The sequence below is a fragment of the Erithacus rubecula genome, assembly GCF_903797595.1.
Source record: "Erithacus rubecula genome assembly, chromosome: 18".
Taxonomy (NCBI): Eukaryota; Metazoa; Chordata; class Aves; order Passeriformes; family Muscicapidae; genus Erithacus; species Erithacus rubecula.
Genome location: NC_136670.1, coordinates 6,915,519 through 6,927,437, shown reverse-complemented (window position 1 = coordinate 6,927,437; position 11,919 = coordinate 6,915,519). Strand labels below are relative to the sequence as shown.

At 63.9% G+C, this 11,919-nt stretch overlaps 2 protein-coding genes across 5 annotated transcripts in view; both read left to right on the top strand.

The window, feature by feature from the left end:
• The first annotated feature begins 527 nt into the window (after positions 1-527).
• Positions 528-5,024, top strand: MMP9 (matrix metallopeptidase 9). The gene is made up of 13 exons (XM_079321496.1): positions 528-740; positions 943-1,181; positions 1,528-1,676; positions 1,874-2,002; positions 2,084-2,257; positions 2,339-2,512; positions 2,631-2,804; positions 2,935-3,090; positions 3,179-3,458; positions 3,580-3,719; positions 3,810-3,960; positions 4,060-4,163; positions 4,437-5,024. The coding sequence occupies exons 1-13, from the start codon at positions 600-602 to the stop codon at positions 4,544-4,546; spliced, it is 2,121 nt and encodes a 706-aa protein (XP_079177622.1). The 5' UTR covers positions 528-599; the 3' UTR covers positions 4,547-5,024.
• A 761-nt stretch (positions 5,025-5,785) lies between these two features.
• SLC12A5 (solute carrier family 12 member 5) overlaps positions 5,786-11,919 on the top strand; it is a gene marked incomplete at its 5' end in the record, with an annotated part of 31,294 nt that continues 25,160 nt past the window's right edge. For all 4 annotated transcript variants that reach the window (XR_013776297.1, XM_079321467.1, XM_079321466.1 and 1 more), the window contains one exon: positions 5,786-5,931. Coding sequence is in view for 3 of the 4 variants with exons in the window: in XM_079321467.1 (XP_079177593.1) it covers positions 5,898-5,931 (34 nt within the window). The remainder of the gene's footprint in view (positions 5,932-11,919) is intronic.

Here is an 11,919-nt window from a genome sequence, read left to right as displayed (position 1 = left end):
GATGCAGCTGTGGTGGGGAAGGATGCGGAGTCCTGGTGAGGGTGCAAGCTCCCAAATCCCAAGCAAGTGGGTTCCAGGTGCTGGGGCTCAGGTGGGGGCTCCATTGCCATCTGCCCCATGCCCACCCACGCCCTTGCAGGTCTGGGTCCAGCATCATCACCCCTTGCTAAGCCAAGCTGGTGTGGTGACACAGCTACAGGGTCCTGAGCACCTGTCTGGCCTCCAGTGATGCCCTGCTGTCCCCACAGCTACCATGGTCTTGGGGCCAGCAGGGCAGTGCCTGTGCAGGGCAGCCCCAGGGTGGTCATTCGGGGCTGTGCTGTGGCCCAGTGCAGCTGCCCAACCACTCTCCTTCTTCCTGTCCCCGCATGGCTGCAGAACGCAGCATGTTTAGTAAACAAGGTGATGAAACAGTTAAGGCAGAATGGAGCGTGTGTTTCGTCAGCATGGGAAGGCAGAAGGGAGCGTGAGTCGGCGCTGAGGGGTCTGAGGGTGACTCATTGCCCTCCCACCCCATAAATAGGAGCGGGTAGCCTGGCGGCACCCAGAGCAGAGAGCGGGGACCAGCACAGCCACATCCCTCCTGTCACCGCCGAGCCATGGCACTCCTCCTGGCCCCGCTTGTCATCGGGCTGCTGGCTGTGTCCTGCTGTGCTGCCCCTCTCCAGGGCAAGCCGCAGGCGGTTGTCACCTTCCCAGGGGACCTGACCAGCACTCTGCCGGATATACAACTGGCAGAGGTGAGGGGAGCATGGCCCCAGGTGCCCTCCTGGCACCAAAGTGCCCGAGGGGCACCCAGGCTGACTGTGAGGGGCTGCAGGCACGGCTTGAGAGCAGCCAGTCTCCTGGAGCTCAGGGAGGCACCCAGGCTGGGATGGGTGCCTGGGGCTGCTGGAGCCCCCTCCTGCCTCCCTCACCCCTGTGGCTGCCTTTCCTCCACAGCGCTACCTGCAGAGGTTCGGCTACACCACGGAGGCAGAGGATAAGATTGGTGGCAGGCACCTGTCCCTGGGCAAGGCACTGCTCAAGATGCAGAAGCAGCTGGGCCTGGAGGAGACGGGAGAGCTGGATGCTGCCACCCTGGAGGCCATGCGAGCCCCCCGCTGTGGTGTCCCTGACGTGGGAACCTTCCTTACCTTTGAGGGGGACCTCAAGTGGGACCACATGGACCTGACTTACCGGTGAGTCTGCTCCTTAGATGAACGCTTGCGTCCCCAGGGTGATGGTCCCAGGAGAATAGAGAGCCTGAGGGACCAGGAGGCTGGCAGCCTCTGCTCAGCCCTTGTCCAGGTTTGGTGCTGCCTGTACAGATGGGTTCCAGTGCTGCCAGGGCCAAACTGGGATGGCAGCAGCATCTGCTCCCCGATCTGCTCACCCAGCAGAGCACCTGAGCTCTGGGTGAGGTCAAGGGTGGTGGTAACTACTGTCACCTCTGGGAGTGGGGGTCTGCTCCTTCCCAGAACAGGGTTAGGTTAGCCCTGCATGAGGAGGGGACCTGGCAGCACTGACCCTCTGCCTCCCTGGCAGGGTGATAAACTACTCCCCCGACCTGGACCGTGCTGTGATTGATGACGCCTTCAGACGGGCGTTCCAAGTGTGGAGCGATGTGACCCCTCTCACCTTCACCCAGATATACAGCGGCGAAGCAGACATCATGATCATGTTTGGCAGCCAAGGTGATGTCCTTTGGGCAGGCAGGGAGTGAGGAAGGGCCTGGTGACACACCCTGCCTGTGGGATTATCACTCCATGCCTCCTTGGGCTATATGCAGAGTCCTCCTGCCCCCACAAGTGCAGGATGTGTGCAGGGCTGGGGTGTCTGGGGATGTGAGGGCTGTTCTGGCATGTCCAGCTGAGGGTATTTTTCCCTACAGAGCATGGGGATGGGTACCCCTTCGACGGCAAGGACGGGCTCCTGGCCCATGCTTTTCCCCCAGGCCAGGGCATCCAGGGTGATGCCCACTTTGATGATGATGAGTTCTGGACACTGGGAACTGGCCTAGGTAAGGGCAGGGTGTGGTGGATTGGGGGGGTCTGATGGTGCCAGCCCCATCCGCAGCATTGAGCCACCCCTCTCTGAGCAGTGGTGAAGACCCGCCACGGGAATGCCAATGGAGCTGAATGCCACTTCCCCTTCATCTTCGAGGGCCGCTCCTACTCCCGGTGCACCACGGAGGGGCGCAAGGATGGGCTGCCCTGGTGTGCCACCACCTCCAGCTACGACCGGGACAAGAAATACGGCTTCTGCCCCAGCGAGCGTGAGTATGGTGACCATATGACCATAACCCCTGTCCACCCCACCATGCCTGGGACCCTCCTCACTCTGCCTCATTCCACAGTCCTCTACACCAATGGTGGCAACAGCGATGGAGCCCCCTGCGTCTTCCCCTTTGTCTTTGATGGTACGTCCTACGATACCTGTACCACAGATGGGCGCTCCGACGGCTACCGCTGGTGTGCCACCACCTCCAGCTTTGACCAGGACAAGAAATATGGCTTCTGCCCCAACCAAGGTGCCAGCAAGGAGGGGGGCATGCAGGGGAGGGGGCACATGAGGGATCTCAGTGCTGTCCTGGGTTCTGGCGAGTGCAGCCAGAGGCCAGGGACAGCCTCACTGACACTTTGCTGCAGACACGGCGGTGATCGGTGGCAACTCCCAGGGGGACCCGTGTGTCTTTCCCTTCACCTTCCTGGGGCAGTCATACAACGCCTGCACCAGCCAGGGTCGGCAGGATGGCAAGCTCTGGTGCGCCACCACCAGCAACTATGACACCGACAAGAAGTGGGGCTTCTGCCCTGACAGAGGTACTGACCCCTCTGCCACGCCCCCCTTGTGCCTCCCAGGCCCGTGCCATATTGTCACACCACAGTTTCTGGATGGTGTGTCCTGCCCTATTGTGGCCCATTGGGCACTTATGTAAATGTTTTCTCACAGGTTACAGCATCTTCTTGGTGGCTGCCCATGAGTTTGGGCACTCACTGGGGCTGGACCACTCCAGTGTGCGTGAAGCCCTGATGTACCCCATGTACAGTTACATCCAGGATTTCCAGCTGCACCCCGATGATGTCCAGGGCATCCAGTACCTCTATGGTGAGCAGCTACACTGCAGCTGGGTGCATTGGGTGTCCTGCAGCACTAAGCTCATTTCAGCCTCATCCCCTCCCCTGTATTCACTCAGGTCATGGCTCTGGCCCTAAACCCACTGCACCTGCACCTGCTCCCACTGAGGAGCCCCAGCCTGTGCCCACTGAGGAGCCCCAACCCGTGCCCACTGAGGAGCCCCAGCCTATGCCCACAGAGGCTGGCAGCACCTCCACCACTGAGGAGGAGGAGGAGGAGACGACACCAGAGCCCACAGTTGGACCCATTCCTGTGGACCCCAGCCGGGATGCCTGCATGGAGAGGAATTTTGATGCTATCACGGAGATCAATGGGGAGCTGTACTTCTTCAAGGATGGGTGAGTGGCAGCATCTGGCACCTCTCTCCCTGGTGACGTGGGATGTGGGGGGACACAGGGATGTGGGGGGCATGGGTTGTGGCAGGCTGAGGTGATCAGGACAGCTCATATTCCCCACCAGAAAATACTGGACTTACTCATCCTTCTGGAAGTCGGGCATCCAGGGCGCCTTCTCTGTTGCTGATACCTGGCCTGGCCTCCCAGACACCATCGATGCTGTTTTCCAGGATTTGCTCACCAAGAGGGTCTTCTTCTTTGCTGGTGAGCTCAGTCCCACGGGCAGTGGGAGGAGCCTGGTGAAACCTGGGAGCTCTCAGGGCTGCCTGACAACCTCACTATCTCCCACTGCAGGTCGGCAGTTCTGGGTGTTTTCTGGGAAGAGTGTGCTGGGCCCCCGGGGGATCGAGAAGTTGGGCATAGGGAAGGAAGCCGGCCGCCTCTCGGGGGCCCTGCAGCGGGGCCGCGGCAAAGTGCTGCTCTTCAGCGGGGAGAGCTACTGGAGGTGAGCAGGACTGGAGAGCAGCAGCGCCTGCCTGAGCCCCTGGCAAGGGACTGGGAAGGGGTTCCCAGCAGCCCTGAGCACGGCTCTGCTCTCCCACAGGCTGGACGTGAAGGTTCAGAGGGTGGACAAGGGCTACCCCCGCGCCACCGACGACATCTTCACCGGTGTGCCCCTGGATGCACGCAATGTGTTCCTCTACCAAGGTGAGTGGAACCTGGCGGGTGGGTGCTGTGTTCAGGCCTGGGCTGCCTCATGGCATTGCTCCAGTTTTTGGCTCAGGATGCTCAGGTGTGTGGGGATGGCCCGAGGACAGAGCATGCCATCAACCCTGGAGGGTCCTTGTGGTGGAGCTGGCAGGGTGCCAGCGAGGTGCAGGGTGCTATGTACCTGTGCTGCTTGGGCAGCCACTGGGATGGGTCTTTGTATGGCCAAACTCCTGGTGACCCTCCATTCCCTCTGTCCCCCTCCTTGCCCAGGCAAATACCACTTCTGCCGGGGCAGCTTCTACTGGAGGATGACACCGCGCAACCAGGTGGACCGGGTGGGCTACGTCAAGTATGACATCCTGCAGTGTCCCCAGCACTGAAGGCCTGACCAGTCACCGGCTCTGCCAGTGCTGCTCCCTGCCTGCTGCTCCCAGCCTGTGGGCTCCTGTCTCATAGGCTGACCCCTGGGAGACTTGTGGCTGTAGGTAGCCCCAAATGAGGTCACTATCTTTCTGGAAGAAAGGGGCAGGGGGGTCCTGGGGTCACCCCGTGGGAGCTGCCCAACTTGGGGAGCCCCAGCTGGGGAGAAAGACTCTTACCACAGCTGGAATTGTGCCACTCCTGCCAGTGCCAGCTCCACTGCACAGAGGCGTTTGTCTGGTGCACATGGATTCGAGACAATTTTTTCTTTTTCTTGAGCCAGTTATGTCAGGTCAGGCTGAGCCCCACTGGGAGCTGGCACCTGGGGACACACCAGGGTGGAACATAGGGTTTTGCCTACTCCTGCCCACTGCCCACTCTGCCAACCACCCCCTCTGCCAATTGCCTGCCGATTTGTAATAAAGACAGTTCTTTGGACATAGTCTCAAGTGTTTTATCAGCTATAGGGACCATGGCTTGGAGAACCTCTATGTGCTGAGGGCATCATCGTCCCCCAGCACCAGTGGGCAAGGGGGCACTGGGGGGGGGGGGAGAGGGGGCTGTCACCAAATCTCCCTTTGCTAAGGACTCTCGATCCCTCAGGGACACTGGGTCCAACGAGAAAGGATGTCCCTCGGTCCCGACATTGTCCACCACCAGCCCTACGCCAGGCGTGGCATCCCCCGCCCCGACTCCCCTGACCTCTCAAGCCCTGGCCCCGCATAATCCCCCACCCACTGCCCTCCCCTGCGCTCCACCTTTGCACCGAGATGAGGAGCGGGCGGTTGTCACCGCATGTGGCCGGCACACACTGTGTGACCGGACTGCCCACTGCAGCTGAGACCCCGCCGCGAGGCGGCCCCGTAGATTCCCCCGGCTCCGCTCTGTCCCTGCGCGGCCGCAGAGCGCAGCCCGAGGGTGCCCGGGTCCGCGGCAGGGTGGGGCAGCCGCAGCTCCGGGGCTGTAATTAGCTGTAATTAGCGGCCGCGGCTCCGGACAGGGCGGGGGCAGAGCGCTGCCCCCTCCCGTCCCATTGGGGCACGGTCGCAGCACCCCCAGTTCGGCGGCGGCTGTGGGACGGACCGGGCGTGTCGGAGCGGTCCCGTCCCGTCGAATCGAGCCGGGCAGAACGGGACCGAACCAAGCGGAGCGGAGCGGGGCCGAGCCGATCCGCTCGGACTGGAGCCAGCCCTGCGGCCGCGGGGGCGGCGCGGCGGGCGGTGCCGCGGGCACTAGGACCCCGGTCAGCGCCCGGCGGGGCCGCGCTCAGCCACCGCCGGGGCCGGAGCCACTTGTGGCGACGACGGGGCCATGAGCGGGCGGTTCACCGTCACCGGCGGCGGGGGTGAGCGCCGGGGGCAGGGGGGCCCGGGGAGGCTCCGGAGGCGGAACACGATGCGCGACGAGGATCCGCGGGGCAGGACAGGGTTCGCGGGGAGGGTCCGCGGGAAGGGCCAGGGCGTCGGGGCACCGTGGGGGTGCGGTCGGTCTGGCCCCTCGGAGGCAGTGCAGACCCCCGGAGTAGAGATGGCGCGGAGCTGCGGGATCTGGGAGATGGGAGGTGGAGAGCAGGGAGTGGGGCTCAGCTGCCCGGACAGGACCCCTCGTCCCAGACTCTTTCCCGCGGCCACCTCCGCTCCTCAGGGAGCTCCCCTGTTCCATCCCTTCACCGGGGGCTGTTGGAGCGAGGCCCTGCTGCTGCCGGACCAGCAGCGGGATGGAGCGGGGTTATGGCTGTGGGTCGGCAGTGGGTGCGGGGTCACATACTGCTCCCCAGGGAGCCATGGTCGAGGGTGACTGCTGCCCAGACAGGCCAGGGTGTGAGGTGGGTAAGCTGTGGCCAGCCTTTGGATGCAGCAGTGCCCACCGGGCTGCCATAGGCACAGGCATTGGAGCCGGCAGCCATCACCTCGAGGTGCCCTGGGGACGTGGTGGTGGGGCTTTGCTGTCACCAGAGCCGTATCGATCCCAGAAAACCGGCCGACGGCAGCACCAGAGCTGTGCTGCTGGAGCTGTGACCTTGCACCCTCAGCGAAGGGCGCGGGTGGGAGGCGCGAGCAGCCGGACGGACACCAGGACACCCGGGCTGGGCTGTGCCTCCATCAGTGGGCTCTGGCCTTTGGGGCCCTGTCTAGGATCACGCTGTCGTGGGTGATGTAGGGCTGCAGCCAGAGGCAAGGGGATACAGGGCCACTTGTCACTCTTTGGCAGCTGGGCCAACTGGGCCTGGCCTGTGAGCTGTGTTGGGGTGGAGCGGGCCGTGATGAGCCAGGGCTGTGGCTGAATCCTGGGGCCTTCCAGGAACAGCTCCTTGGTTTGGCAGCCAGTCTGCTGGTGGGGGTCTGTGGGGAGCTGGTGTGGGCAAGCTGGGTGGGCATGCTGAGTGGCTGCGGTGGGAGCAAGGAACACATCCTTCTGGCTGAGCTGTGACCTTGTGCCCTCCCAGAGGACAGCCAGTGGCTGGTCCTGCTGGAGGTGCCCTGTCTTCTGGTGTGGTCACAGTCGTGGCAGGGTGGCTACTTGGGGGTTGGCAGCGTTCAGGAATTCCTCACACCCCCCGTTTCTCCACAGCACTGGGACCATGGATGTGCCTCCCCGGGGGATGGATGGGGCTGGCGGTTGCAGAACTAGCAGGGGCTGCGGATGGCAGGCGGGAGCTCTGCACAGCAGTGTTCCGGGGAGGGACTCGGCCCTGGGCGAACGCTCGGTGTTGTCTGGCCCCTTGTCAGTGCCACGCGTGGGGGACACAGTGACGGACATCTCGGGGACCTCGGGGCGGTGCGGGAGCGAAGGCTGCTGCCGGTCGTGATGCCAGTGCCGGGGCGGTGCAGAGACCCCCGCGCCAGCTGGAGGGCCCCCGCTCGTCCGTGTGCTGGCGCCGTGCTCGGGGCGCCTTGTGGCTCCCGGGGCCGACCTTTGGAAAGGTCCTGCCCGGAGCGGCCCAAGACGGGTGGTGCTGAGAAGGGATCTCAGCCCCCGGGCAGGGCGGCGGCGGCAGGGGACCGCCCGGTGCCGGGCGGGGTAGGGTACGGACAAGGCGCCGCCGCGGGGTCCTCGGGGCCAGGTCACTGATGGAGTACGGCCGGATCCAGGGCTTGGCACAGGAAATGGAATCCGTGCGGGCGGCGGCGGGTCTATGCGGGGTCTGTGCGGGGTCCGTGCGGGGTCCTGGCGGACGGCGGCGGGGGCGGACCGGGCTGCGCGGGGCCGCCAGGGGGCGATAACGGGACAGAGCGGCTCCGGTGGGGGTGTGTCCCTCCGGGCCCCGCCCCCGCAGCCCCGCCCCGCCCCCGGGGCTCGCCGGTGCCGGTGCCCGCGGGGACCCGCTCCCACCGCCAGCGCACGGCGGCCGGACCCGCGGGACCGGAGATCGATGTGCCCACCTGGCGCCCACCGTGGGGGTGGTCTTTCCCCGGGCTGCACCTGGGGCTGCTGCCCCCGTGCCCGGTGCGTGTCCGTGGGGCAGCCGCCCTGGCCCGAGAGGGCACCGGGGCATCCCTAACGGAGCCGCTCTGTGTCCCGAGGGGCCGGGCTCGGCGGCAGTAGCCATGGCAACCAACCAGTTCAGGAGCCTCTTTGGTTGCCACGGAAACCGGTCCCGGTGTCACCCTTGCCGTGACTCTCGGTGCTGAGGGGGTTCAGCAGCTCTCGCCCCCCTGGGGGCCCTGGGGTCATGGGGCTGTGGGCCATGAACCGTGGACAGGGCTCTGTCTGTCTGGCTCAGCTGTGTGAGACTGGCCCCAGGTGGGAGGTGGGGCCCTGAGGGGAGCTTGGGTAGAGCAGGGACCCCAGCAGCCCTGGCTGCACCCCCATGCAGGGCCCCTGCTGAGAGGGACCAGGACACAGGGGAGGGGACAGGGGCTCCACTTGGGGCACCGTGCACAGAGGGGTGAGGGACAGGGGCTGCTGAGGAGGCTCCCCCAGCCCCCCTAGCTCCTCCAGCCCCCTTGCAGACACTCAGGTTTGTGGCAGACTGGGTGCCCTTGGGCTATCATTAGAAGAGCCAAGGGTCTGCAGCAGGTAGAGGCTGATGATATGGGGGTTGGGATGCTGCCGGGGGGTGGGTTGCTGTCAGGGGGCTGTAGCACCCGAAGCCTTCCCTGCTGCCTGCAGTAGCTTTCCCAAGGAGTCTCCATGCCACTGAACACACTACAGGTGTTTCAGTGGGGTGCCAGAGTGGAGTTCCTCGCACAGGCTGTGGGACTGAGTGTGGCTTGCTGTGTGGAACACGGGATACTCCAGTGCCTCATCAGCTGATCCTGCACCCAAACCCTTCTGGCACTGGCTGGCAAGTGGCCGTGCAGCTGCTCCTCGGCCATCACTGGACCCTCTGGCCCTGGCTTGGCAGTGACTGCCTGGAATGCCCAGAGTACTGGAGCTGGCACAGGACTGCTTGGGGGCTCCTCAGCTGTGTCGCCAGGAGCAGGGCCTGGTGGAAGGAGGCTGCTTCTGCTGCCAGGCTGCCCAGCTGCCCACTGCTGTGGCCCTGCTGCTGGCAAGACATCTGGGCAAGGGCAGCTGGGGACGCTGCACCAGCTGCACACTGTGCTGGCTTGTATGACGCAGGAGCTCACAGCCTTGTCCCATGGCCTCTTCCAGCCCTGCCCCACTGCTGCCCTTCTGCTCTCAGCCTCAGGCAGCTGCAGTGGCTCCCGTGGTTCCCTTCCCAGCCCCACAGGACACTGTACTTCCCTCCGTGTCCTGTCCTGCTGCTGCAACTGGTGTCAAGTCCCAGCTGGTGCCCGTGTCAGTTCTGGGCTCTGCTTTTGCCCCATGCTGGTGGCAGAGCCCTGACCTGTCTGGATGGAGATGAACAAGAGCACTCCCCCTTGCCAAGGTGCTGCAGGACATGTTGCCTCTTGGCTCATGGGGCTGTCAGGACAGCCTGGTGAGGGCACACTGTGATGCAAACCCCCCACTACAACATTTGTCTGGCATCACTGCCCTTCTGCCCTGCTGCACCTCCATTGTCTTAGGGTCTCTCCTGCCCCCAAATCTCTTCCCTGGGAGCTGCTTGTCCTCAAGCCCTCACTGCAGGATGTCCCATGCTGTCAGGATGTGGATGGGCAGACTGTTGGCAGTGCCCAGGGATCACAGCAGGCCGTGCAATGTGCTGACCAGCACCTCCACAGCACAGCCCTCACTGCCCGGGCGGCACACTGCCAGGCTGCTCGCTCCCTGCCCTCAGGAGGCTTCCAGTGACTCCAGCACGTGTCTTGCTCCTGGGAGGTTTGACCGCTGCTGGTAATAGGACAGGCAAGGGCTGTGTGGCCCGTGGCCAGGAATCCAGCCCTGGGAATGTGTGTGAGAATGATTCTCCCCACCCAGGCTCTCTGCAGAGGGGTTTGAGACATTCTTGGGAGTCTTTGCAGGGGTACAGGACACTTTGCAGAGATGCTTCTTGGCTTGGCCGCTCTCCGTCGTCATTCCTGGGCAGCATCTTGCAGTTAAGTGGGGCACTGATGCTCTGCCTGGCCTGATGCCAGGATCCTGCCTGCTACTCGGGCTCAGGGGCCACTTGCAGTTGATCCCCCACTCCATGGCTGGGGAAAAGCATCTGTCTTCCTCTTTCCCCATGCCCTTGTGCTGCCTGCAGCACGACTGCAAGCAATGCAAGGGCATGGATGATGCCCAAGCCATACCAGACCTCTCTCCACACACTGCACCAGATCCCCCAGTCATAGGTATTTGGGCCAGGTTTAAGGTCAGTACTCTGATGGGGGATCAAGCCCCTTGGTCTCCTCTGCTTCAGAGACACTCTCAGTTTGTCCCCACATGCTGGTGGGACCCTGCGCACGGCTAAACCAATGCAGTCTTGATAGCGTAGCCCCCTGTGCTGCCGTCAAATCCCAACCCCTGAAATGGAGCCATAATCCAGGGATTAGGGGATTAGTGGTCTTTCACGTGCTCCCTCCCCCGCATCTGTTTTAGTAGGAAAATCCCTCTTGTGCCGAGCCCACGCACTGTGGCCTCCTGCAAAAAAACACCCTCTGGTACTTGGTCCTCACCATGACTGGCTGGACCCTGGCCTGCTGCCCTTTTGGCCAGCCACTGCCTCCTTGGAGGGGGGGTTGGGGATGCCCTCTAACCCCTCAGGCCCACATAGGATGGTGGTTTTGTCCACTACATCCTGTCTGCAGCACCTTCCTTCCAGTCCCAGCCCTTGGGAGTGGGCCAGCCCCTTGCTCCAGCGCTGGCTCCTGCTCAGGGCTGAGGGATGCAGGTGTGAGGGGTTGGTGCTGCTGAGGCTGGACAGGGGTAGCCCCATGTGGTGACTGCCACACAAAGTCCTGGGCAGGGGGTGCCCACTCTGAGCTGCCCACCCTGAGCTGCCCGTCCTCGTTGCAGCCCTCCTGTATCACTTGCCACAGAGCTGGGGCTGTGCTGCTGCAGCTCCCCGGAGATGCCAGGTCCCAGGGTCCTGGCTGCAGCCATAGGGCAGGGATTAATGCTGCCTGCCGGGCTGGGGTGAGGGTCTGAGCCTCTCTCCTGGCCGCGAGGTCAGGCCGGGGAGCATCCGCGCTGCGGAGCAGCTGGCTCCGCACCAGGAGAAAGTAAACAATTAATTACAGCCGTCAAGAAGTAACAGAGGCCAGCGGGCTGTCATGATCTCAGCCTGTGCCGGAGGAGATGCCGGGAGCTGCAGCCAGCTCAAGCTGGGGGATCCTCCCGGATTAAGTGCATGAGAAAACAGGGGTCTTCAAGCAGCTCTGGAGGGTCCCTCTACAATCGCAGCTCAAGAGTGACCTGTGCCCCTGGTCCTGTGGGTGACAGCTGCAAGAGCTGGGACCGGCGTAGATGCCACAGGATCTGGGGGGTTTGGCCCCATTGCAGCCCTTTTCCGGGTTTGAGAAGGTTGTTGTGGGTGTGATTGGCCCCCTGGTTACCAGGGGAGGTCACATGAAGCCTGCTCCCCTCTGCAGGCAGTGTTCCCTATGCTGCAGGTCAGCCGGGCAGAGCAGGATCTATCACCTCTGCTGTCCTCCCAGCCACGCTGTGGGGTGGTCCGGATGTCCCCCACCTCCCCGGCTGTCCTAGGTAGCCCTGCTGCTGGGGCAGGGGTCTCCATCCACGGACAGGGCCCTGATGCCCGCAGAGGAGTCCCCTGGATGACGTGGTGCTGCCCACCCGGGAGCCGCCCGTCGCGGGGCAGGGGCCACGCAGATAGGGGCTGCCTTGATCCCGGGCTTCTGCCACCTCTGATGCATCGGTCCCGCAGGCACAGGTTCTGCCCCACTGTACACCCCGAGTGTGTTCCAGGTCCCGAGGCTGCACCGGGGTCCGGTGCGGGAGCTGGTGCGGGGTGCGGGGGCTGGCGGCGGATGCGGGGCCG

Coding starts and splice junctions, on each gene's coding strand:
- MMP9 (XM_079321496.1), top strand. CDS start 600: ATGGCACTCCTCCTGGCCCCGCTTGTCATCGGGCTGCTGGCTGTGTCC. Junction 2,513..2,630: donor TGGCTTCTGCCCCAACCAAG/GTGCCAGCAAGG, acceptor ACTTTGCTGCAG/ACACGGCGGTGATCGGTGGC. Junction 4,164..4,436: donor CAATGTGTTCCTCTACCAAG/GTGAGTGGAACC, acceptor CTCCTTGCCCAG/GCAAATACCACTTCTGCCGG.